We start from the raw sequence: 25,901 nt of genomic DNA on the forward strand, positions 1-25,901 counted from the left end.
AGGTTGCCCCGTCTGTTTTATGTTCTTGGTCAGGGACTCGAGTTGAGCTGGATGGGTTCTGGTATTATTTTGACTCGTTTAACGCTAACCATTTTCTGCAGGCCGTAGCGTGGGTTTCCATCCCCTTCCCCCAGTACCCGCTTCCCGGCGAGGAAGGCAGACGACCAGGAGAACCGCAAGATACCCCCCGGGATAAGGTACCGGGCCACGGAGCCGCCAGGGTACGGGTTAACTTCTGGTTCTTCCTCTTCGTGTACTACAGTTTCTACAACCTAACGGCCCTGATCTGGATCACCAAGGTATTCAACATCTACAGCCTCAACTGGTGGCCGCAACCGCTTGGATTCCCCATCACCATGTCCGCCATCGCCGTGGTGTCCATCGCCGCACCAATCCCCATCTATCTCATCCCCGAGGCTAGGTTCCTGACCATCCACAACACCGTCTGGATTTCCTGGACTTTTATCATCATGGCGATGCCCGTCGCCATTGCTTTTTGCATTCTCATGACGAACGAGCGCCATATCAAGCTGCGGCAATCGCTCTCCGAAACGCAGCGCATCTTCACTACATCATGGTGGGCCGGAGAGCTCGACAGCCCATCGCCACGCGGCGGAAGACGGAGCCGTGCTGGCCTGGACCCTTACGCTTTTGATCCAACCCCAGGGGATTCGTCATTAGGCGTTACGGACAGCCGCTACCACCGCCCTGCTGTACCCGTCAGGTTGCGCCGGCGATGGCTGCCAGCTAGCTTCGTCCGCTTTGTGTGGTTCTGCCTCGCGTTATCCATCGGTCTAATGGCCTACGTCCTGGGGGAGGCCTACGCAGAAATCTACCTGCGCACGTTGCCGCATAACAACCTGGAGACCATCGTCTACGTCTACGGGTGGATATCAACTGTCTACCTGCTTGACGGGCTAACGGGGTGGATATTGGGAGGGAACGAAGGTGAGCGGGTCGGAAGCTACCCGCTGAGCTGGATCTTCAAGCTGTGAGTACTCTTACCAAATATATTCGAGACCCTACTGACTAAATCACACAGTTACTTCATGCTCACCTACCAAACATACGTCCGCGCCCTGTACGCGCGCCTGCGTAGTCCCTCGCAGTTCATCCTCCTCCAGGTCCTCTCCTCGACAGGCCTCATCATCGTCACCCCGATACTCATGTCGGCCCCTTTCCATTGGTTCTTATCCGTGATTGGCGTCAACGGCCAGAGTTACGGCTCATACCAAAAGATGTGCATCCGCAACGTCTTCATCCGCTTCATGGCTGAGAACGCATCCATGTTGACCTTCCTTGGCAGCGTCGTGGTCCTGCACTTCGGCGCCAACAAGGACGTCTACCCCTACTTCACCTTCGACAGCACCGAGGAAGACGGCGGCTACAACTTTGGCTTGACCTTCTACGCTTCCACCATTACCTGGGCGTGCGAGCTTGCCGCGAGCTTCATCGTCGACTGGCTCATCCGCTGGATCTACAAAGTGAGCGTCGTCACCGAGGGCAAGCTCGATTTCATCGTCTGGCCCGAGCTGCTGCCGACCTGCGTCGCCGTCATGCTGCACGTGCTGCAAAACATGCTCTTCTCGATCATTCGGCTCCAGTTTCGGTGAGCTTACACGGGATTACGATCCGGCCCCGCCGAGAGAACGTGTTGCCGGAAAGGCAAGGCATTGGCGATGCTAAAAGCGAAACCCCGGCTTATTATTGCGTCAAGCGTCCGCATCCTTTCCCTGGCGGGTCCAGCCTCTCACAGCCCGCCGCTCGCTCCCGTGTGCTGGCTAAGATCCGTGGGCCGCTCGCTGGACCGGACCCTTGGATTGTTCGGAACCCACAAAGTTTAACAACCTTACTTGTCTTCTGTTTTACGGCATAAATTTTGCTTCGCTTTTCTTTACCCTCTTTTTTAATGCATGCGAGCGAGGAATTGGGAGCATTTGCATATGGATGGATGAATGCACGATACCCCCTGTTGTCTTTCTCATTGCATAGCGCCTCTTTGATGGTTTTTGAAACAGATATAATACGCTTCTGGATGGGCACGCTGTTACGATAGACACGATGATAGATATGAGAGAAGGAGGCAGACTTGCTTTTTATATTCGTATCAATGGACAGACAAAAACACATTCCCACAATGCCACATACATTAACCAAACTATTTCCGCTATCAACGGCTTGCATCGGCCCACCCTCCTCGATGGTGTGCGATATGCAGGAAGCGACCTCCTCGTCGGGCCGGTGAGGAGATAAGGGTAAGGCAGGTATGTATATCCCAGGGGCCCACGTCACGTCACGTCACGGCTCGGGTTCCACGGGGATGGCCAGCGGGCTCTGTTTTCTTTTTGTTCTGTTTCCTTCGCGCTGCAGCACGGCAAGAGAGTGCGCTGCTACCCTCCCGGACGCGGGCCGGCTGCAGCGAGATCTTCTGGGTAGATTGGTACTTTATGTATGTATGTATGTATGTATGTATGTATGTATGTATGTATGTATGTATGTATGTATGTAGGTACCTACTGAGCCGGTTATGGGTCCCCCACTCCCCTCCCTTCCCCTCCCCTCCCCGTCGCACTGCGTCATGCCGTTCAACCTCCGGGTCTGAAGTGAAGATGCGGGTTGGAACTTGGCATCGGCTCCGGCTGGGGCTTTGCATGGGAGGGGTGTGGTGGAGGTGCTCTCGATGCGAGGCGTGGGGAATTGGTTGCGGTTGAGATACGAAGTAATGTCCATACGGGCGGTGGCCTGAGCAGCTGGTTTCTTGAGCAAACATGCGGGAAGACAACATCCCCTGGTCTGGGCCGCGTAACGTCTTTGCTGTGCTCGGCCCTGGGGTTCATATCGGGACAGTCATCCGGCGAAGCGCCGACAAGTCAGATACAGCCTTACTGATAGTCGATGCCGTGTTACCCTCCGCTCGGGACTTGAGGCTGCGGCCCAGATCCGGTTTCGGATCCTGCGCTGGCGGTGCCACCGCGTGTTTGGTGTATGGAGCCGGAGATCCGGGCCAGTCACTCTCGACCTACCCAGTGGACTGCTCTGCAGGCTGGCTCGGGGGCAACGACAAGGCGGTCAGTTTCGAGTCCACAACCGGGTGGATCGTAAGGGGGTGGGCGGTGAAGGTGGTGCAATTCCGAGCCAGAACGGGAGAAATAGAGCAGCGGGTAGACTAATGCAGCCGTGTACATTGTAGTCGATGATGGGTCGATGATTGCCAAGTGGAGGCTGCAGTTTGCTGTCGCACGGCTCATGCAGACGATCTAGAATCTACCACTCTGCCGGCCTGCTATCGGCATGGCAGTACAACGGGTGCGGGTCTTCGTCCTAATCTGACAAGGTAAGGGCAGGCATTGCCTTGCACCTACTTTCCGTCTTGAGCAGTTTCATCCTCGTGTTTGTGGGAGCCATCGCGGCTACGAGGAGCCGAAGACCACCCAGGATCTGGAAAGGTAGAGGGATACAGCCCTAAATGTTGATGACAGAATGGCGGCTCTTCACGGCCATAGTCGCTAGGTATTATACCGATGATCGGATGATGGGCGTGATTGCACGAGATGTTGTTACGGGTCCCGGTGTAGCTTGGTGTATCCGCTCGGGGAGCCACAATTTCGGTCAGTGAGTTGGCATTGGAAGAAGAGTGAGACGTCTCGGCCCTCCAAAACAAGAGTTCAAATACCGGGTGGAGGCATGGTCTTTAAACCAAACCATCTAGCCGTCGGAAACAGCTAGAAAACTAGTGCGCAATAAGCTGAACTGCATGTAGTTAGGTCAACAACCTCAGTACGTTGTCACCATTAGAGTCGTCGCGGCCGAGGTGAGCTCGGCAACTGATGTCCATGCTGTCTCAATTCTACATTTACCGTGTCCATGCATACATAGCTATGCACCAGTTTATTAGAAATCGCCAGGGAAGGAGACTGTGGTGGGGTTAGATATGCCGCCATTGACCTTTACTTGAGAAGCAGGCAAGTCAGCTACGAAGCTTGCATAATGGGGGCGGTGAAACATTTTCAAGCTTGAAACCTCTTATTGGGTCTCCCACCACAACTGTTGCGGAACCACAGTCGGACAGCAGGCCCTTGGTAGGCTGCGCGGCTGCCGGGGAAGGAAGTCCACCAAACGCGAAATCCGGTGCCGAGTTGCGAGTTGATGAGCGCCGATGAATGAGGACCGGGTATGTCGAGAGATCCGGGCGCGAGCCAAACGGAGGTGGGCCGGCCGAAGAAATGCTTGAACGACACAGCCCGTCTGCGGGTTCCCCTCCAGGCAAGTGGTCCTATTGTTTGCCGTGTGGGAGCGGGAGGGTGTTGGGCTGGTAGTTCCGTCACATCTCGCAATAACTAGACAGGCAGTAGCTCGCTCCAAGAAGCCAAGTGAGGTGCGAGTGCCGTGGGGGTGTGAGATGGCAATTGGCTGGATAGATATAGTCCTGATGGTGGTGTGATGGTGGAGCCTCGTTTGTGTAAGTGAGCTGGTTTTGGTGTGTGTGTGTGTGTGTGTGTCTGTGTGTGTTCGAGACCAAGCCCGCATTCGCACTGGTTGGTTGCTCAATGCTCGGCGATATTGGGCCAGATGCTTCTCTCGCGATTCATATTGTCTGGCATGTTTTGCTCATTTTTTTTCTCCTCTTTCACATGGCCCAGAGGTATTGAGATAGTCGCTCTGTTGATGTCAGGGTTGCATTTCGTTCAATCCCACGGGAGTTGTCGGATGACGGTCCGCGAAGAGTACGAGCTAGCGGAGTGGCAACATGACCCTCCCACTCTCCGATAAGCTCCGAACATACCGGTTGGCTTTGCTAAAGGCCGTGAATCTGGGGAATTCTCCACAACTAGATAAGCGTGGGTGGGCTGTCCAGCCATGGTTGCAGGTCCGTCGGTTGTTTTTTGATGCCAGGATGTGATGAGCTGGAAACAGGCTCGACAGGCCACAGGGCCACAAGAGGGCATCCGCCATCCTCAGCTTGCAGACCGACCACGGGGGTGCAGCCAGTCGGCATTGGGGCTGTGATACATGTGCATGCAGTGAACCCGAGACTACAGCCAGCTGGGGGCCCAGGAGCGGGAGCGGTGTGTTTTTGTTAGAATGCCATGGCCCGTCCACGGGTGTTCTGGGTGAAGTGAGTGGTTGTTGTTGCGGGACAGATTTACGATCTTGGATGGGACAAAACTTTCTGTGCATCGCTAGGCAACAAAGCCTCAGCTGCGCTTGCCTGAGTGGCTGTCTTCAGGTACCGGGCTTGGCTTGGCGGACCATGCTCCTCCCATCTCAGTTTGTCCCGCCTGAGATCACCTTCACCCCACCTTCCCAACTCATCCAATCTCATCAAGACGCGGATTTTCTCCAGAGTCGGACCAAGCATTTTCAACTTGCCGGTAATCTTCCAAGATAATAGGGTCCATTCCAAGGTCAACTCGTCCGCATATCGGCGTAACTAAGTCAAAGACGGTAAGTCGATTTATTTTCTTGCCGTTTATTCTGGTGAGAGAGAGATAAGACAGGACATCCATCGCCATGGCCCCCCGAGTGGCCGCGAAGGACTCACTTGTTATCCCGGAAGGGTAACCCCGGTGCAAATAATCACAGGGCTGGCCGCTTTCTCGGCCGGTCTCCTCCACTTGGGAGGACAGCCATCGTGCAGATTGCAACACACGAATCTGTTTGAGGGGCTTTTTCCCTCACCGACTCCACCAGGGGGCTCAGGTCCCCTCTGACTCCTTCCGGGAGGGGCCGTCTCGGTTTTCAGTTTCTCTTTTTGCGCTCTGGCAGATTGATGGCAGGGTGTCCAATTCGCTCGTTTGTCTCTTTCCACTGCTGACGCCCAAGCATTTCGTGCTGCACACCCTGCTGGCCGCAATTTTTTTTTCTTGCTCTTGAGACACGAGCACCGCGCCTGCCTGCCTTGCCTTCCTTCCCCTCCCCTCCTTCCCTCCTTCTCTTCCCTCAACATGAGCACTTCCGCCAACACTGCCCAATCTCTGGCGCAGACCAGCAAAGACCAGATCCCCACGACCTCTGTCGAAGCCGCCGTCCTGGCTAGCAGCACCGCCACCCCTTCTACCAATTCCAACGATGCCTCGCGAGGACAGCCCGCCGCCGCCGCCGCCGGTGCCTCCGAACTCGCCAGTACAAAGATAACTCTGCTCGGCGCCCTCAAGAGCTTCCCGGACTTCCCGATCCCCGGCATTCAGTTTATCGACATTCTCCCTCTGTTCCAGGACCCTGCAATCCATACTGCGCTGTTGCGCGCCCTCGAACTCCAGGTCCTCGAGTTTGCCGAGCACTCGAAGCCTGATGTTGTAGTGGGGTTGGATGCGCGGGGCTTCCTGTTTGGGCCCTCGCTCGCTCTACGTCTCAATGCGAGCTTTGTGCCCGTCCGCAAGAAGGGCAAGATGCCAGGCCCTTGCGTGACAGCCGCCTACGAAAAGGAGTACGGAACCGACTTTTTCCAAATGCAAGAGGGTGCGGTGAAACCCGGCCAGAAAGTCCTTGTGGTCGATGACATTATTGCTACTGGTGAGTGAAGACATACCCAATCGCGCGCCATTCACGCAAACCACTGGCTTGAATCCCGCCAATCACCCAACCCCGCCATCTCGCCTCGTCCCGTTTTCCCACAACAAGCGGGGGTATTTTTGTTTATCGGGCTGCTCAGCGGGGAAAAAAAAGAAGCGATGGTCAATTCTGTGGCGCATTAAGCTAACGTTGCATAATAGGCGGCTCCGCTGCTGCTGCTGGCTCGCTCGTTAAGCAGTTGGGTGGCGATCTGATCGGCTATCTCTTCATTCTGGAGATCCCCTTTCTCAACGGCCGCTCCAAGCTCGACGGTGTCCAGACGGTCACTCTCCTCGAGACGGACGAGTAAACCCGACATTTGTTGTGTGCTCAAGCCGACCATACCGCCCTTTTCCGGCCCCGATTTCATGCCGCCTAATTCGTCTGCACCGATTTTCAACAACATATTTAGGCCCAAGAACCACAGCCTGGTTAATGATGGTGGGCGGGAAGCCAGGGCTCCGTGGGCTAGGTTTTGCGTTTTTCTTTTTCATTACAATTGGGTTGGGATTGAAATCCCTTTAATGGATGGGGGTATTGAGACAGGGGGGAAGCGGTTGGCTCTGTCGGGCGTTGGGGTTATCAAAAGTACAAGAGGGTCAATTGGCCCTGGGGTGGAATCAAGTTGCTGGGCTACCGGAAACCGCATGATAGACGCGGCATGTCTGGTAGGCGACGTCAGCTTAATTGATCTCCATTGCGCACGTCCATGGCGGTACAAGTATCTGATAAATGCGTGCAAGGTGACGACAGCATGGCCAACGACAGCATGGCCAACGACAGCATGGCCAACGACAGCATGGCCAACGACAGCATGGCCAACGACAGCATGGCCAACGACAGCATGGCCAACGACAGCATGGCCAACGGTGTCCCCGAGAGGACCTTGATGGCTCAATGTGTTACAACCGATTACGGACCGGATGTCAAGCTCGTCGCTCACTCCAATGTCGTCCAAAGGTCAACCAATGTTGTATACAACTCTATCATGAATATTTTGCACATCAAACCGACCCCCACATGCTTTGACTGTCACGATCTCGCTCTATATAAACAAAACGAGAAGAGAAAAGACCTAAAAAGAATTCCGACAACTCCCACCTTTCAACCCTCCACAACATCATCTCCCTATCCACTCATTTATCATCTCATCCACCAACCCCCCCCCCCCTTCTCTACCTCACCACTCCCCCCCATCCCCCCCCTCATCCACAATGATATTCCCCACCCTCACCCCCTGACTCTCAACAAAGTACCGCCTCACCAACCCCACCCTACTCGCCGCCCTCAGCTGCTGGTACACCATCTCCCCGCCGCCCACCATGACCATGGCGAGCGGGTGCCGTCGCGGGATGCCGCCCGGCGTGCGCTGCACCTCGTCGAGCAGGGGGCGCACGAGGCCTGGGTGGGGGTTTTCGGGGCTGCTGTCGTGGTCGTCGTCCGAGACGATGATGACGAGTTGCAGGGCGTGCGGGGAGGGGGGGAAGGCGGGGATGTTGGCGAGCTTGGTGGAGAAGGAGCAGCCGCCGCGGCGGAGGAGCAGGATTTGGTGGTTGCGGGGGGCGGTGTCGGGGAGGGGGGTGGTGTTGGGGTTGGAGGTGGCGCCGCCGCATGCGTCGCCCGCTGCGTAGACGGTTGACCAGGGGAAGGCGGCGTCGGGGACGGGGCCGAAGGGTGGGGTTCGTGGTGGGACGGTGTTGCCGGTGTCGGGGAGCGGGGCGGCGCCGACGCCGGTGGGGGTTATGGCGGTTGTGTTGATGACGAGGTTGAAGGGGAGGGAGGCGCTGCCGGTGCCGATGTTGATGCCGATGCTGGGGAGGGAGGTGGGGAGTTGGATGTCGAGGGATGCGGTGATGCGGCTGAAGAGGGATTTGACGAGGGAGCCGAGGTCGGTGAGGGCGTCGGCGGAGTGCTCGGTGTCTTGGAGGGTTTCGACGTGAGGCTCCTCGTCGTCGTCTTGGTGGGCGTCATGGTTGGTGGTCTCTGCTGTGTCATTGCCGAGGAGATCGACTTGGTGGAGGTGCTGGAGCTTGGCCATGACGGGGTCACGAACGAGGGTAAACCTGGGGTCTGAGATCTCGCCGAGGATGGACCGGTCAAAGATAACGGACTCGTCGCGGCCCAGGGGGACACCGTTGATCTTGTTGACTCGCCATTCTCGCTCCGGGCTCTCTTCGAGACGCATCGTTATTTTCAGTCCGGACAAGCTGGTAACACGGATGCGGTCTACGCTCAGACGTTCCAAGTTTTGGTTCCCTAGCATGAAGTTGAAGGCACTCCCGCCAGCTGCTTGCCCTGCATTCGATGAGAACTCTAGGATGAGCTCTGCCGGGTGATTGACTCTGGCGCAGATACCGTCACTGGGCAGCAACTCGGCCGGGAGTGTCCAGGGATACAACGTAAAGTTGGATCGAGCCATATGCTGACCGGACATTTGCCCACCATCGACGGTGAGTGGCGAAGTGGACAGCAAATGTAGATCCAACATGCGTGCAGCGTGGTATATGTCGTCTCTGGCGGCAATAACTGAGCCGGATAGGGGAGTCGTGGCCGGGCGTGGAGGGCACGAGTTGGTGAACTCTTCATCGTGGTGAATGGTCAAGTCCTTCCGATTAGGTCTAGCGGTTTGGCGTCTGCCCTCAGTCACGCCTGTGGGGATGATGAGAGGATGGCCTTCGGTCGTGAAAACGTATGCGCCGTCGAATGCGTTCAACGGGTGCCGGTCATCAAAGAGCAGATACATGTACTTGGCGGTCTCCCCGAGGAAGAAGCTCTCCATGCGATCGCTCTTCTCCCCATCCAAGACGTTTTGGAGCCCCGCCCAGCCACATGGGGTCCAGCATCGCCTTGCAATATCCCGCTGTACCATCTCGCCGACATAGAGATACCAAGGATCGTTGGTGGCGCGGTACAGGTGGTACGTGGACTCGATGAACTCGGGCCGCAACGGCCACCAGCCCAGCCCACCTTCGACAGTTTTTTCTCGCATAGACCATCGTTCTGGGAGGGCGGCGTAGCGTGTCCAGATGGCAGTGTAGAGCAGGTTCGTCTCGACGGCCTCATCCACCTCCCCAGCGAGGACTAGGAGCCCCGAATAGTATGCGCCTAGGCTGTCGACCCAATTCGACGCCAGTGAGCCGGTCCATAGGTTGACGTTTTCGTAATGGGGATGGTCGCGGTCGCTGTAGAGATGGCGCTTGATGGATGCGTGTGCGTGATGCCAGGCTTCGAGAAACGAGTCGGGAGAGTTCTCGGCGTCACTCAGCGGAGGGAAAATTGTGTTCGGGTCCATCCATGCACCGCCCTGGTTGGGCCGGGCCACGGTCCGGTTCGGGAGATCGTGGCCCGAGAGCAGGATGTGGGATTTCAGGGCATACTCAAAGAAGCTGTCGGCGCCCGCGCCGATCACGGCATAGGAACCTATCCAATTCCCCTGCTCGGCATCAACCCCCGCGCCGATCAGACCTATTTGGCTCTTCCGATACCACACAGCCCAGAAGGCCCTCTTGGCTAACTGCTCGAACCGGTGGTCACCAGTAAGACGGCTGAGGACGGTGAACTCCAACACTAGCGACCCCGCGCCGGCACTGCACGTTTCGGTAATCTCAGGCGGCCCATCCACGGTCCCGGCCGCACCATCACCGTGCAGAGGTGAGTTGGTGTAGAACGGAATGCCGTGGCGAAGGTTGACGCGCGGGTACGGCATACCGGTCTTGGTGTAGAAGGCCGGGAGGAGTCTCTGGCCCAAATCCTGGGCTAGTCTCAGCAGCTGGCCATCATACGTGAACCCGTTCGGCCAAACAACAGGACGGGGTTTCAGCAAATCGTCACCGGGGCGGCGCGGCTCGTACCCCGTGATGGGCAAAGCACCAATGGCAAACAGATGGGCACTCAGAAGCCCCCCGAGGCCACGGATAACCGTCTCAAACACTTGCACCTTGCTGTCGACATCAAAGCCTCGCCCACGTAGGCCCACGCCCGAGGGGCCGGGAGTGCCGTCGCCATACTGCTCAACCAGGGCAGCCACGCCGGTTTGGAAGTCGCTCAGCGCCTTGGATCCAGTATTGCCGTCCTCGGGAGGAGCAGACGCAAGAATTGCCAAGGTCGAGAGGCTATCGATGAGCGTGAGCGAGTAGTTGCCCAGGACATCGTTGAGCTCGACGTTCCGTGGGTTTTTGCCATCCCGAGAGAGCGGGGTGCAAGATACTGGACGAAGCTAAGGTGGCCGGGTCAACAGTCCGATCTGAAGTTGATAGAGAGTAAATCCATACCTCATCCTCGGGGAAGGCAATATTCATGTAATTGTCGAAGCCATGGTAGAACATGTCGACAGTTTCCCGGCGGAGCTCCCTCACACGGTCCGGACGCATGGCCGCAGCGGCGGGCCAATGGCCGAAGCAGCAGCAGCACACCAAGAACAGGATGCATCCGAGAAAGTGAGACCAATTGCGCCGAAGACGGACCCCCGGAGGCCGGGGGTCATTGATGGCCGGGCCGGGGCTGAATCGGGAGCCATAATCGGCGGCCAACGAACGGCAGTCCATGCCGACAGGGCATCACCTCGGAAAGAAAACTGAACGCCACATGTGTGTTTGCCGGAAAAGCGCCGATTCGGTTCGGCGGGAGTGGCAGCGGGAGTGGCAGTGGGCGCGCAAGCCAACTCTTGGGTTTGTGAGTTTGTGGTAGGCAATTGTTGTTGCCGATGCCGATGTGGCAGTTCCAGAAGCAGGCCTTGGCATCAGCTCAGCAGCGAATTCCATCACCCGCCCTGCCCTGTCAGCCTGGAAGGTGAAGCTGTCCTCTGCTGAGTCCCACTTTTCCCGTTGCTTGGCGGCAGGATGGCGGCATGTCAGCGCCGTTGCGGGTCCGGGGAAGTTGACGGGCCATTCAGGGTTTCGTGCATCAACATCATCATCCATTCATCATCTCATCAAACAGATCCAAATCCAAACTCAAATCAAAACCGCAGGTCCCCAATGTCAATCATCTAAGTAGGTAAGCGCATACATCTCAGCTAATGCCGCAGTTACGTTACAGCTGGGGATAATGCAGAATGCGCGCTTCCCCAACCAGTCCTTTTTCCCACGGCACGCAGATCCGGGTTGTCAGAGTCTGGAGAACTCGATGCAATCCAATTAACCCAAATGCAGCGTGCATAGCGTTGTGCACGGGCGGGCGCCAACCACAGTTTCCAAAACCTTGTTAGTTAGGTAACAAGACCATTCCTTCAAGTTGCCTTGTGCACAGTGTTTTTTCAAGTGTTCTGCAAGCAAGATGGCTCTAGCTCCGTTATCCTTCAGTTAAGTCACCGTTCATGCTCAAAGTCCCAGTGACCTGGACGATCTCATCACCGGCTTCTTTAGGCATCACACCAAACCCTCTCGTTCTCCGGCCGTGACTACAAACTGAATCCTATGGCCCACTGAAGGTTGCTGTTCCTATGCCCAACCATTCGGCCGTCAATGGAACCCAAGAAAGGAATTGGCTTGAAGGCTAAGTTTCATCCGCCTTGGTACGACCGAGGAGACATCACAAACCACAGCCGGTCAGAGAATCACATAACTAACCAACTTCAACCTGCAGGTCCACGGGATGGAGAGCGCGGCAAAATTCTATTAGCCGCGCCCAACAGCGGGCGGGCGCAAACGGTCAAAGATTCGACCCCGGGTGGCTGCAACCGCCCTCCTGCAGATACACCCGTCCGCATACTGTGTGATGCTCACCATGCCCGCCCATCTTTGCCCAGAGGGAGGTTACGCACGACGGACCGATCCTCGGCGAGAAGCAATTGCCACTTAATTTAACAGACGTGTCATGCCATGCCATCGCGTCGTCGTCATGTCGCCCGAATTACCCGAGATGACAGACGCCTGCCATCACATTTTATCGGCCGCGCCGAGTTCGATTCCGGGTTGCACGAGCGGGATGCCCCTATCTGCAGCTTGGAATGACCTGCTGCAGCGTGCCGTGATGCCGGCGTGGTACATACTTTGTAGGGCTGTTTGTCGGTCTTCGACTGTCATGAGCCGCAACCAACACCAAGAGGCCGGATTCTTCGGTCTCGACTTCGACGTCCACCAACTCGGCCCAACGGTGCTAAAGGCAAGCACTTTCAAAGGCGGTTTCAACCTACCACATGAAACATTCCACCCTATTGATTGAGCAACAGTTGGAGGTGAAGTCAGATGCCGTCATGCCGTCGATATCAACAACCACAAAGCTAAACAAACGCCTGCCAGCCCCCCCGTGCCGTCGTATTCGCGGGTTCGAGCAACCACGGACACGACCAACCGGAAGACTCCCATACCAACTACGGCCACTCTGAGTTAGCTCATGCACTTGCCGCCAACTTGGGCATATCAAAGCGACACAAACATCCAACCCCCCCACCCAGCCGCGGTGTCAAGGAGAGCCCCCATTTCGGCGGTTAAGAAGGATATGTCAGCGGGCTTGCCGGGTTTTTGATTCTCGTTGATTCCTTTCCGCCCTGACGGCCGCCCCGCGATCTGCGGGGTAACGAGCATTGTTTGCTCCTCTCCAGTTCTTCGGTATGTCCGTGAAGTTCCTCCCTACCCCTGGTTTCACCTTTCTTTTCTCCAACTTGCCCAACGCAACAACATTGGCGAAAGAAAGAAAAAAAAATCAACAACCCAAAAACACAAAACCCGAAATTTGCAATGTTGGGTGGCCGGTTGGCGGCAGCGCGCATAACCAATATTATTATTACCCCTTGCAGGTTGGTGCGCGCGCGCGATTGCTTGCAGTTCCGTTTCCATGTGGGGTACCTCGAAGGTTGTTGGCTGTTGGTGTCTCTCCTCTGTCCCTTTTTTCCCGGGCCGAACCCTGGAACGCAAGCGGCCGCATGGGCCGGTCAGTCACTTGATCGCGCACGTGCAATCCCTACCAAGCTCGGAAGACCCCGGTTTTTTTTTTTTGGTTGAGTACGCCGGGCTCCACTTGCTTGATGGAAGGAGATGGAGATGTTCGCTGCTGCTGCTGCTTGTGCTTTCCTCCTCCTCCTGCAGCCTCAGCTCAGTAGCAGCATCACCGTCCGAAGCTTCTCGCAAAATGGTTGATGAGATTAAATTCGCCGATGCCCGGGGTTTGACTTGCTTCTTCTTACGGCTGTACATAGTTCGTTATTATTTTGCTATATTTGTCTTGCCTGAAGCAAAGGCAGCACGTGCGTAACGTCGCACTGCGATCTCTCCAAAGTTCCGAATTGGATTGATTTGTTTCCAGCCTGGAACACTGTGTAACCCATTCCGGGAATGCCTGCCCGGGTTTCCCATGCTTGGCAACCTGGGATGAGTTTCGGCGTTTGGTGATTATTGCGATCGGGTTGCGATGTTGAGATCGGTTGCCTGGCAGCCTGGTAAGCCCGGATAGGGTGGTCCCCCGAATGCGAATCCGCATGAAGGTACGGAGTACGAAGTAAGGTACCCTATGTTTCCAGATTTCCGACTGGGGGGGATTACACAGAGCCCTCTCCCTTCGCCAGTTTCACACACGATCTCGCGTGCGCCCGGGATCAGACACAGTCAGAATCAATCAGCGTTCAGCAAACGGCAGCGTTTACTCCTTTCGGATTTGGAACTTGACTGCGTATGGCTGTAATTCGCGATCGGGATCTCGCTGCGGATCGCAAACGAATCCCGCCCCGGCCGAGACGCGGGATCTGAGGATGAAATCTCCAGACATCTGCAACTTGCCTGTGGCGCTGTCGCGCGCTGTGGTTACATGCGGGACCGGGGATCTGGGATCTCGGAGGATTCAGAGTCGGCGTGGCTTTGCTGCCGCTCAGGCACCATCCCATTGTGTCTCACTGCCAAGCCCCAAACCGGAAAGTTGCTGCGCTGTGTTTCGTTTGACCTTGTGTGTACATTTTCCCCGAAGGAGAGGTAAACAGCTTAAGCAGGTAACTCGCAAAGCAAAGTCAAGACGAAACATGTTTTGTAAAGTCCGCGTCGTTTTCCATTTCTTTCATGACGGGCTATAACCTGATGCCTGACCTGAGATTATACGTTCCGTGCCATGGCTCTTTGCCTCCCGGAACGGGAAAGGGAAAGGCAGGGTGAGCGAGCTTCTCTTGCTTCGCCGCACCGTAAAATGACAATCTGTGAGATGGATGACGGATCCCGTCGAGAAACTGAGAAGGACTCGAGTCCGAAACACCAGCGCGCCCCGCCGCCGAACTTCGCCGTAATCACTTGGCCCCGCCGGAAATGGTAACGGAATTGATGAGGAATACTCGGGACTCGGGAGGAAAGGAAAGTGTCACACACAGAGACAGAGAGACAGAGAGAGAAACATGGAGGCTGCGCGAGCAGGTAGCTATCTCTTGTTTTGCAATGTTGCAATGTTGCAATGTAAAAAGTAAAAAGAAAGAAAAAATCGAGGAATGAATGAAAAGGGTAACTTTGGCTTTGAGATCGAGAAGGAAACAGAAACGATGATGACGATGCTGGTAAAAATACAGGATTACCGCCCCCAAACCAGAACCAGAACCACCCACCCAAACCCAAAAAAGATGCCAGGTTGCCCTGATTACCCAGCCCCCCGTCATCTGGTTTCCTGGTACCTTTGCCGTGGTGGCTGTGCCATGATCTCGTCATTATCCTTGCGCCGTTGCCGTTTTGCATTTCCCGGGGTATCTATCTATGAAGAAGGGTGCTGTAGCAGTTGATCGCACGCTTGCCGTGCCACACGGGCGCTGCCCTGGTGGTTGAACTCGCGCGGGGCGGCCATCGAGGGCCGTCGTGCGCCGCCGTCGGTGCCGTTGCCATACGCGAGCCCGTCCATGCCGTCGTCTGGGCTGAGGCTGCGTTCTGGCTTGACGTTGCTGAAGACGTCGTTGATGAGGTCGTCCTGTTCCTTGGCCGTCAGGTTGGGTGCCCCGCCAAAGTCGTCGTCCATCATGGTGTCGTACGGCTGGCCCTGACGCGCTGCCGCGGCGGCGGCGACGTGGTGTGCGTGACCGTGGCCGTGGTAAACCGGGTGGTGCAAGCCGAGCCCGCCCGACCAGTCGCCCATGACGGGGTGGCCGCCATTCTGAGGGCCGCCTTGCCTCTTGGCCGCTTTCCTGCGCCGGCGTGTCCCTGTCTTCTCGTTGACTGTTGGTTCTTCCAAGCCCAACTTTACCAGCATCGCAACGATATGCGGCTTCTTCCAGTCCCAAACCCGGCAGCCGCCGGTTTCCTTCATCCGGGCGATGATGAGCTGGTACCGCATCTCCTCGAAGTAGTCGAAGGCCTCTTTAAGCCGATCGATCTGTGACGCGTAATCGTTAGCACCATGGCTAAAAACAGAGAGAGATCGGTGATAGGGGATGGGGGGGGGGTTCGCATCTTACCTCTCTTTCTGGCCATACGCCATACCGGGCCACTGCTCGCGAGACCTTCATCTGCAGGGCGGCCTTCTCCCAGTTGCCCTGGTGCTTCTCTGAGTACCTGGCCTTCATCTCCTCCCACATGCCCTTCCCTTTTTCTGAGATGAATTCCTTTCGGAGCTGGAAAAGGTACTTGTCATCTTCCGGAGCGTCGTCCTTCAGTGTGAGTTCCTCTCCATCGTCTTCCGGCCTGAACTGCCTATTGGCACTCGACTCGGCGTGGGGTATCGCCTTGGATGTGCGGGACGGTTTCCTAGAATTCGAGGGTTTCTTCCGCGGCGGCATTCTCCTCCCGGGGCTCATAGCACCGTGAGGTGGGTAGGGCCCGAGGAGCATGGCAGGGTCTCGCAGGTCTTCGATCGCTCCTACTTGGCCCCCAGAGTGCGGCCTGTAGTGGGAAGGGTGGGGTTGCGACAGTACTGGTGCCGAACCATTGGAAGGCATGCGGTGGTGCATGTGAGGCGTGCCGACAGGGACGTGTTGCTGAGTAAGGTATGCGCCGGGCTGGGCGACCTCAACGCCGTACGGGTGGTAGTCTTGCAGCGAGTGGTGCGTTACATCACCGTCGTTTCCGCCCGAGACTGTGAAGTGGCCGAGGTAAGGATCGATCGGAGGCGGGATCTCGCTCTTAGGCGAAGAGGTGTGGTGGCTGACGGGGGGAGAATGCGCCATATAGGGCGTCATGAAGGGCGCAGCTTCGGTCACTGTCGGGTTCACCGTCATGGGAGAGGGGCTTTGGCTGCTGGAGTTGAGCTCGTAACCATTGTAGTTGTACATCTTGGAAGTGTCGGGAGGCGTCGGCGCCTGTGGTGCGAGAGCCGGTGCCTGAGAGTGGTGGTAAGTGCGCATGGGCTTTCCCGACTGTTTGTGCTGCAGAGGAGGGCTCCCCGAGCTCGATGCCGGCGTCAGGAGGCTTGGGTCAGCAGCAGCAGGGTAGTTGAACGACGAGACGCCGGATACCTGGAATCGGGTGGTGAGTCGCGGGAAAACCTTGAAAAGGTGGCCAGCGGGCCAACTTACTGCGCTGTAGGGGTCAAGATCGGCCGCTGAAGAGAAAGCACTTGTTGATGGGCCGCTAGTGCAGATCGGCAAGCCGTCCATCCGAGACTGTTCGGTGTGGTGCGCCCCAGGCGCCAGGTACTGGGTATTGGTCATGTCGACGTGGATGTGAAGGCGTTTGAACGACCTCCGAGGAGAAGAACTGCCAGAGCTGCCGCCGTCTGAGTCTGATATCAACTGGTCGCAGTCGAGAAAGTCCTCAATCATAGGTGAGTCGACCTCGTCTTGCCTGTCTGTATCCATGTTTAGTCGTTTGCTTTTTGGGTCTGTCTGCTGCTTGCAACCAAAAGATCTCAGAGCTCGACGCAGGGAAAAAGGGTATCGATGTTCTCCTTGCGACAGCGGCGATTCCCTCTCTCTTTTACTCTCTGAGATCTCTTGATCGTGGCGTAGGAAAGCTAAAGAAGGGTGCCTGACCTTATAAAACTTGGCTGGCAATCCGAGTGCGGCCCGGCTGTGGGGCAGGGTGCGGCGTAGAAGGAACTGGGGAACGTTTTGAGACAGAGGAGGCTGATCTGACAGGCGAGGTCAGGAAACCATCTATATTAGTGAGAAGGAGGAGGAGCTTTCCGAGGGGAGGGTGGGGCGCAAAGTTAAAGGTAAAAAAGTAGGCAATCGAGGTGGGAGGAGGTTGATGTATGTTTTCCGCGCCCCCGTTCCAGAAACATCGGGTGGGAAGGAAAAAATACCTACCCATGTGAACGCCCACCAGGGACCATCAAGTCTCGTTCGCTCAATCAGGACAAAACTGGCAACGGCATCGCACTGCCCTTGTCGGGTGGGTGCGGGTGAGAGAGGGTAGGGTATGCATGTAGTGTACGTACCTCGACCATAATGCACACGCCCCTGTACCCTGGTACATGCCTCGCGACCGTCACTGGACGTAACTGGAGTGCTAGGCGCCGACCGTTCCAAAAACTGTGCACGCAAGCCACGAGACGGTGCCGACACGGTGACAAAGGCCGGGGTGTTAGTTGGAATTGCCCCTCTTGGACATCTTCTTTCGACGAGGCTTGTACCGTCTGCGACCTTTCAACGCGCCCTAGCTCTCCAAAGTGGCAGAGACGGCCACGATGACCCCGGGTCGGCCAGGCATTTTCCCTTCCCGGGACCCTCGAGAGCAGCAGATGCCGTGAATGGATGCCATGCGAGGCATTCCGCCACCAGGGGCACTGGCTGAGTTCCCAACCATGACCATGGCCGCCGGGGCTCGGCTCAGTATGCTAGTTAGTACCAGCGCGGAAGTCCATCGTGACTTGAGCGTCTGAGCTGTTACAGGGACATGGTGACATGCTGCTGGTCCCCCCACCATATCGAAGGGGGAACCTGGCATCAGATCTTTTTAATCCCGAATAGATTAATGCAAACGGCGGAGGTAGTATTTGCCCTAACGGGCAGCATCTCGGCATTGAATATGTGAGAGCGGGACTGGCTGATAGCCATTCTCGAGCAGGGATGAGGCCCCCGGGGGAAAAGGGCAAAGGCCTGAATTGTGAAGGCGGCGTTGCGGGAACGATTTAGTGAGTGCACATCTTTTTACTAGGGCCGTTCTCGCCGGGGGTGGGTGTGTGGGGGAGACGGGCAATGGACCCCCCCTTCTCCGGTATCGTATCGGCATGTACTGTGACAATCAACAAGGCGAACCGCACACCCGGCCAACTCTCCACGGCGGAGGGCAGGGGAAGAAACCCTTGGTTTGCGCCACCATGCGGGAGGACCCTATTGTGAGATAGCCGCCGTTGCTTCGTTCTTGTTGGTTGAGACGGAAGCCAGTTGGTTCGACTCGGAGCGCGGATAGACGCCTCGAGGGCCTCCCCGCCCCGGCATATCTCGATCGCGCACTGCTGCTGCTGGCCGTTTGCAGACGTACGTGGCTCGCGCCGGCATGTGTGTCGCCCGCCCGCCCGTACACTGGGCAGCTGGAAACATGTCGCGTGTGTGTGTGCGTGTCGCGTTACAGTGCCCGGGACTCTTTGAGCTGTCGATGCATCACCGCTTTTACCTGCTCCTCCGACGAGCAAGCCGGGGATTGGCATCGGCCTGCTAAATTTGAACAGAGCTGGGCTGGGCTGCAAAATCTGGGGCATGGGGGGCAAGGACATGGGGTGCGATGGGGCATGCGAACGAACGCCGCGATCCCAGTCGGGCTCTTTTGGTTGCTTCGGATCTGCGTCGAATGGGCCAAGGTTCGAGCGACGAGGGTGCAGCGGCCCGAAAAAGAGACCAGGCGGAATGGGTGGGCTGAGAAAAGAGTGCAACGGGCAACTGGGATTCCCTTCGCAACTTGGGTTGAAACAAGCTGTGCCTGTGCGCAAGGGGAATTGTGGGAAAGAGTTCGAGGCTGTGTTACCCAGAGAGGGTAGGCAGGTGGGGATAGCTCGCGGGGCCGCGGCTGCCGAGATACAGAGATGGATGACACTCCATACTCCATGGCTGTGAGGAAGGATCAAATTTTCCGGCAGCAACGGAGGAAAGAGCGCACGGAGATGCGGCTTTAGGACGGCAGTAGCTCATATCCTTTGGTATTGCGCCTTGAACCCTTGTCATCAATCAGCCAAGCAAAAAGCCATCAAAGTTCGGCGACGACAACGGGAACACTTCCATCGCAAAACCCGCGGCGGTCGCCGGGTGCGCAAACCAGACAGCATTTGTCATGCAGCAGCTTCTTCTTCCACTTACCTTGACTCACCAGTGCGACGGTGCCTGCGGGTTCTGCAGCCTGCAGCACATACCTGGCACCATAATTACCACAATATCTGCCCTACTGTCCTCGGCGACAATGCGCGCGTTCCAATGAAACGGTTGCTTGGCCTATTGATTATCGTTCCATCGGCACCTATTTTGATGATCCCGATGTTGCCAGAGTCCTGCATTTCGATTGACAGCCCTCTCCAAACAGCCTCTTCGTGTTTCGAAGCGCATCCGCCGGTTACGGCACAGCGGGCCTCCGGGCTCTTGGGGGCAGCGAAGGGCGACAGAGCAGCGCGCTTCTGTGCTTGGGGTTGTCCATTTCCCCGATGTGTGATTGGTGCTGCGACTTGAGGGCAAGGGGGCTTGGGCCAATCGTATCTCTTACCAGTCTGTCGGGTCCGTACTATTCCTCTTTGGGCCGCAACCTGGAGCAGTGCTGAAGTGATGAGCGGTCAGTGGAGGAAAATGTGTGAGAAAAAAAAACGGAAGCTGAAGTCGACTTTACGATGAGGTGCAGATCAGGCCGGTGGCCCCCTCCCCAAGGCCCCTCCTTCCCACTTTCCCACCCTTCCCTGGCAATCGCCGACTGGTTCGGCACACAAAACACCATGGGCGCGCTTATTGCGCATGGCGATTGGGCACAAGGAGGGGCAGCCGTGCAGCTCAAACCACCAACACACCTTCAGGATAACCAACGGCGCCCGCGAACCGCGCTGTGCACGAACCACACACGACAACCACATCGCCATTGCTGAAAAATTATCTTGATTTCGGTGGTCATGAAACCCCCATGCCACGAATGCACTTTTCCACGACGCAGGCAAGTCGCGGTTGCTCCGCTGCTACGCTGCTACGCTAGCAGCGAGCGGCAGGGTCTCAGGCGCAAGAAATGGATCCCCGAAACCTTTCGCTCTCCCGCCAATCGCCACTTTTTCGAACACCGACAGGCATTCCCCCTACCCGGCCTCGACGCCCGCTGATGCGCCCTCTCGGCGTCCCTCTTCTCCAGCCGTTCAAGTTCAAGTCTCGGGTCTCACAGCAGCCCGAAATGACGCACTATCACCGGATGGGAAATATTGCGTAAATGAAAGCCGGTGAGCGACGGTGTTGTGCCTGTGGAGCACGGCTGTTCTGACGACGCAACCGTTTCTTTACACCAAGTTAAAACGCAGCGCAGCGCGAGATCAACAGGCAACCCGACTTGACAATCTCCATTACGATCATGCCCAAGGGGAGCATCTTCACCCGCCACCTCCATGCGTGTTGCGTCGGGAGAGGAGAACGAGTACAGATGAAAGTACTTCGTACAAGTGACGAGTTACTAGCACTGCGAACTGCAACGGGGAGTGCGCATATCCGCAACCAGATTTGACCCCATGTCGGCCTCCCATTCCGAGCTCCCGAACGTCCTCTGTCCCGCTCTTTGCTCTGGACAAGTAACGTTATTTGCTCGGCGTTTCCCCCGCCCCTCACCTCGTCGACGTTTCCGGGCTTCGGCCGGGTCAACTCCTCTGCGCCATCTCTGTAGAGTATCACCGCGCAGCCGCCGTGAGGACCCAGCAGAACGGAACCGCTACCCTTCTGCCTGACGCTATCCAAACACGTCAGCGAAACGAATTCGCTTGATTGCACCGCGCCACCGACGAGGTGACAGCTCGCTCATCACACCACCTCGCCGCGTCGCTCGCCAGAGGACGCGGGTGGTTTTCTGAGACGTCCCAGGTTCGGTCCCCCTTTGGTTTGGCGCGTCCGTCCGTTATCATTATCATGATGGGATTGTTTGTTGCTCCGCATCTCCGCGAGACTTGTTGACCTCTTTGCACATTGCTTGATCACCATCGACGGCGGGTGGACCCGGGCTGTTTCCTGGTCAGGTTGGGCCCCCCGATCGATATGGACGCCAGATGCACCGGGGAAGTCAGCCCCCGGTTTCCGCCTCGCTCTTTTCGTGGGTCTAGCCCTCCCCTGCCCCTGCCGCCGCTCCACCCCGGCAGCTTTTCCGTCGCCATCGCGATCATGTGCTGTCCACCCTGGCATCCACTCTGGTACACATCAGCGACCCTTTCAGTCGTTGAGATCTCTACTGTGTAACTCGCTGGGAGTGGGGGGAGGGCCCTCTGGCGGCGGCGGCGAACACTTTTGGAGGTGTTTGAGTCGAAGAGCCGGCGAGTGGTTCCTGGGCATTCCCCCGCCAGTGTTGAACGGCATGTGCGCGTCCTGCCCACCCTCTCGCGGTTGTGTAACTGTAGTCCCAGCTGTGCCTGTCTCATCATAGGTTAAGGTTCTACGACATATGATATGTGCATGCAACCAGCAGAAGCCCGCAGAAGCCCGCTCCCGTCCACGTTTGTGCGACAGACGGCCCATGCCCGTATTTCTCGGGCCGCGTCAAGCACCCTCGCTGGAGAGCGCAGCCGAGACAAGATTGATAACTCGCGCAGATACGGCCACAAAGCCAGACTAGGAACTGCGGTGAGCTTAGCAATATGCCGGCTAAAACACACCAAGACGACGAGCTTCCTGATTTGTATCGACGGTAACCCTGAACCGCCAGACTTCGCCTCGCCCTCCCTCATCCCGTCACACTTCTCGCGGGCTCGCCAAGGAAGAAGCTGGGAGTGAGAACATCAGTGACATGCTACTTCTCAGCCTCCGTCACTGATACACCACGGAAGGGCGGAAATGCAACTTGTCCCCGCGTGAAGATGTCATGTTGATACGTTAGGATGCGCTGTAGAGCCAGGTCGTGCCCCGAAGTGCGTGGCCCGGGTCCACAGCAAAAGATCCAGACATGTTCCCTGTCGGATCGTGGTTGCTCGGCAGACGTGTGTGAATCACCCATTCAGGTCCGCGCCAATCCGCTGAGGACTTCTAGTTTGGGAGAGTCGAGTTCTGTGCGAGTGTGGTGCATTCGACGTAACGGAATACAGTACAGTCCTGGGGGAAACTGTGCAGAGCCTGATCCTGGTTGCTGGAGTCAGGTTGCAGTGCTGCTAGCCAGATCCGCTCGCATTTGTCAGGTGTGGGCTTCTTACAGTCTCTGCCATTGGTCAATGCTTTTTCTGCCCACTTTCCCTCTGAAGAACAACGACTATCATTGGATAACTTGCGGACCCACCGGGAACTGCCCAAAGTTCTGTGTTGTTTCAGTAACTTTGCTTCCCGCGCTGAAAGCCGCCTGTCTTCTGTACTTCTACAAGTAAGCACATGCCCACAGGATCACCCCTAACCCTTCTCAAACCGAAACCCTCGTCGAGTTGAGCAGACCCATTCGGGGTTTCAGGCCGTCCCCCGCCTCAATCACCAGTCCTTTGTGGTATTGACCCGTGTAAGTGCTCTGAGGAATTCATTCAGCACTCCGCCAACCCCAACCCCAACCCGAACCCCGCCCCTTTTTGTTTGTTTCCTTTTTGCTTCAACCGCCAACGTCTTGCGTCTCGCTCCGTGCGAATACCGCGGGCCAGCAGAGAAAGCGTATTGTGGTAAGATGATTGTGTTTTTACTGACATATTCGAGGGACGTGTTTGTCCATCATTCATGGACGCTGATTAATGCCCGCGCGCGAAGCAGCATCGCCAGCTTCTCTGTTCGCGACCATCCTCAACCGTCGACTCGTTGTTCGTCCAGGGAACACCGCTTTTGGTTGCTTCTCTTTTTCTCCCAGGAATCCCTGGCGTCGAAGTGCGTAGATGGAATACCGAACTGGACGCCAAACCCCAGAAATTCGCGCATCCGCTCCAGTCTCCCGGGACCAGGTCTTGGGACAGCTCCGGAGTATTTGCCTCGCTGGACAGGTAGGACCGTGGATCGACTGACGAAACCGGGCACTGCGGCACCGAAGACGAGCTTCAAGGGACCGAAGGCAAAAAAATAAATAAACGTAATTTTCCACCAGACGCCTGGAACCGGTCCGAGTCATCAAAACCCTCACAACGGACCTTTTCCCGGCTGCACAACCCTGCTTTCGCCAGGTGAATGCTACCGCGCCGAGAGATTCAATGGCTCGCGGTTTATCTAAACACCCTCGGTGTTGAATCTAGGTCCGTTATGGGAGCGGCATCTTCATCATGGAAGATGCCCGAAAACCCGTGGATGTCCAGGGCCGACCGCCGCAGTAGAAACACACAGACGGTCACTTAAGCATCACTGGTAATTTTTACCCGTCTCGGTTGCTTTCTTGCGCGTCCATCACATGAATCCTGCGCGCCGGTGGCGAGTCAAGGCCAAGTCGAGATTTTTGACGCTGCTCGGTAGCTATCATGGGACGGCATGGGGCTATCAAGCTCTTGGATGTCTCGGTTCAAGCAGCCAAACTTGCTGCAGCAAAGTCGAGAGAGAGCTCTGGTACCGTGTACGACCGTGATCGTTTACTTGCTCCCCTCCTTTCTGAGACAGCTTGTGCCTCTCGTTCGCCGCCTCGCCTGCGTGTTCCCCTGCCGGCATGTCTTTCTTTCCCCTTCTCTGGGCCCCTCGCCGCACGATCAGAGGACGAACCAAAGCTGTGCCACTCGTCACCGACCGGACGGGTGATGTCGACGGTAAGGTAATGTTAAGGCAATGTAATGCATGCAGGCGGGCAGCGGGCAGACAAGCGCGAGATCGCCCTTCCCCTGTCCTCTAACTAGCCCAGAGGGGGAGGAGGAGACAGGGCAGAAACGACCAAAAAAAAGAAACCCCCCAACCAACAAGCAGCAGCCAATTTGCCATCTCAACGGTCGAGCCGCCCGTCCGTCCGTCCGCCCTCCCGCCCTCACTCGCTCTCAGGCACACCACCCACCACCCTTAAACCAGCTAGCCAGGTAGCCACCATGGATTGGCATCATCCGATCACCAAAATCATCAGCACCCTAAACCAAAGCTCCCCAAACCCAAACCCCACACACCACCACCCCCTTCTCAACGATCATTCATCCCCCTCCAATCGTTACTCACCCACCCATCACCGTTCCCATCACTCTCGAACCTCTAAACTCTCACCCTCGCCGTCTCCCCCTCCGGCTCTAGCGTATCCGATCTCCTTTTTCCCCAGCCCTACCTATCTTCTGTCTCCTGTACCTCCCACCCAGCTACCTCCCCTGGATGACCTTGCCGCCGCGGTGATCCATGATCCCTCGTGGCCGAGACTTTCTGCCTCTCCAAGGACGCCGGCTTCAAGGTCGTCAGCCACATGATGCCCGATCTTCCCAACGTCGGCATGGAGCGCGACCTGGATCAGTTCAAAGAGTACTTCGAGTCCCCCGCCTTCCGCACGGACGGCCTCAAGATCTACCCGACGCTAGTGATCCGCGGTACGGGGCTCTACGAGCTCTGGCGCACAGGCCGGTACCAGAACTACACGCCCAACGGGCTCATCGACCTGGTGGCGCGCATCCTCGCGCTCGTGCCGCCCTGGACGCGCATCTACCGAGTCCAGCGCGACATCCCCATGCCTCTCGTCTCGTCGGGCGTGGAGAACGGCAACCTGCGAGAGCTGGCGCTGGCGCGCATGATGGACTTCGGCACGACCTGCCGCGACGTGCGCACGCGCGAGGTCGGCGTCAACGAGGTGAAACACAAGATCCGCCCCAACCAGATCGAGCTCGTCCGCAGGGACTACACGGCCAACGGCGGCTGGGAGACCTTCCTCGCCTACGAGGACCCCAAGCAGGATATCCTGGTTGCGCTGCTGCGGCTGCGCAAGTGCAGCGAGAAGTACACGTTCCGGGAGGAACTGGTCGGGCAGCCGACCAGCCTGGTGCGGGAGCTGCACGTCTATGGCATGGCGGTGCCCGTGCATGCGCGCGACCCGCGGAAGTTCCAGCACCAGGGCTTTGGGACGTTGTTGATGGAGGAGGCGGAGCGGATCGCGCGGGAGGAGCATGGGAGTGAGAAGATTAGTGTTATCTCGGGGGTGGGCGTCCGGAGCTATTATGCCAAGTTGGGGTACTGGTTGGATGGTCCTTATATGAGTAAGTGGCTCAATGGGAGGCCGGGGCCAGAGGAATAGATGGTGACGGCAGGCGGCGTCGAAGCTGGTCAGGAAAATGCTTTTGGGCTGGCTGTTTCACGGGCAACTTGGCGTTTGGTGACACGACACGAGCATGCATAACTTGGGAGGCGTTGGCGGGGATAAGCATCATCTGTCATGACTGGATAGTTCAAAATGTGCATGAAATATGGATTTCTCGCCTCCGTTGCTTTCTCATCATTCTTGAGCGTAGGAGGGATCACG

At 57.0% G+C, this 25,901-nt stretch overlaps 8 protein-coding genes across 8 annotated transcripts; 4 read left to right on the plus strand and 4 right to left on the minus strand.

The window, feature by feature from the left end:
- Positions 1-356: 356 nt before the first annotated feature.
- On the plus strand, positions 357-1,613 carry CHGG_01728 (uncharacterized protein; the record flags this gene model as incomplete). The annotated part of the gene is made up of 2 exons (XM_001220948.1): positions 357-991; positions 1,043-1,613. 2 exons carry the CDS (start codon positions 357-359, stop codon positions 1,611-1,613), a joined length of 1,206 nt encoding a protein of 401 aa, XP_001220949.1.
- A 1,155-nt stretch (positions 1,614-2,768) lies between these two features.
- Positions 2,769-4,160, plus strand: CHGG_01729 (uncharacterized protein; the record flags this gene model as incomplete). Its single annotated transcript, XM_001220949.1, has 5 exons — positions 2,769-3,098; positions 3,379-3,446; positions 3,511-3,612; positions 3,765-3,777; positions 4,062-4,160. The coding sequence occupies 5 exons, from the start codon at positions 2,769-2,771 to the stop codon at positions 4,158-4,160; spliced, it is 612 nt and encodes a 203-aa protein (XP_001220950.1).
- A 467-nt stretch (positions 4,161-4,627) lies between these two features.
- CHGG_01730 (uncharacterized protein) lies at positions 4,628-4,859 on the minus strand (the record flags this gene model as incomplete). The annotated part of the gene is made up of 2 exons (XM_001220950.1): positions 4,628-4,659; positions 4,784-4,859. The coding sequence occupies 2 exons, from the start codon at positions 4,857-4,859 to the stop codon at positions 4,628-4,630; spliced, it is 108 nt and encodes a 35-aa protein (XP_001220951.1).
- Positions 4,860-5,945: 1,086 nt separating this feature from the next.
- CHGG_01731 (uncharacterized protein) lies at positions 5,946-6,862 on the plus strand (the record flags this gene model as incomplete). The annotated part of the gene is made up of 2 exons (XM_001220951.1): positions 5,946-6,513; positions 6,714-6,862. The coding sequence occupies 2 exons, from the start codon at positions 5,946-5,948 to the stop codon at positions 6,860-6,862; spliced, it is 717 nt and encodes a 238-aa protein (XP_001220952.1).
- An 870-nt stretch (positions 6,863-7,732) lies between these two features.
- Positions 7,733-11,096, minus strand: CHGG_01732 (uncharacterized protein; the record flags this gene model as incomplete). Its single annotated transcript, XM_001220952.1, has 2 exons — positions 7,733-10,768; positions 10,824-11,096. 2 exons carry the CDS (start codon positions 11,094-11,096, stop codon positions 7,733-7,735), a joined length of 3,309 nt encoding a protein of 1,102 aa, XP_001220953.1.
- Positions 11,097-15,210: 4,114 nt separating this feature from the next.
- Positions 15,211-17,242, minus strand: CHGG_01733 (uncharacterized protein; the record flags this gene model as incomplete). The annotated part of the gene is made up of 3 exons (XM_001220953.1): positions 15,211-15,822; positions 15,905-16,900; positions 16,961-17,242. 3 exons carry the CDS (start codon positions 17,240-17,242, stop codon positions 15,211-15,213), a joined length of 1,890 nt encoding a protein of 629 aa, XP_001220954.1.
- A 1,387-nt stretch (positions 17,243-18,629) lies between these two features.
- Positions 18,630-19,101, minus strand: CHGG_01734 (uncharacterized protein; the record flags this gene model as incomplete). The annotated part of the gene is made up of 2 exons (XM_001220954.1): positions 18,630-18,910; positions 19,002-19,101. 2 exons carry the CDS (start codon positions 19,099-19,101, stop codon positions 18,630-18,632), a joined length of 381 nt encoding a protein of 126 aa, XP_001220955.1.
- Positions 19,102-24,860: 5,759 nt separating this feature from the next.
- CHGG_01735 (uncharacterized protein) lies at positions 24,861-25,676 on the plus strand (the record flags this gene model as incomplete). The annotated part of the gene is made up of 1 exon (XM_001220955.1): positions 24,861-25,676. The coding sequence occupies one exon, from the start codon at positions 24,861-24,863 to the stop codon at positions 25,674-25,676; it is 816 nt and encodes a 271-aa protein (XP_001220956.1).
- Positions 25,677-25,901: the final 225 nt, after the last annotated feature.

The sequence above is a fragment of the Chaetomium globosum genome, genomic scaffold (assembly GCF_000143365.1).
Source record: "Chaetomium globosum CBS 148.51 scaffold_1 genomic scaffold, whole genome shotgun sequence".
Taxonomy (NCBI): Eukaryota; Fungi; Ascomycota; class Sordariomycetes; order Sordariales; family Chaetomiaceae; genus Chaetomium; species Chaetomium globosum.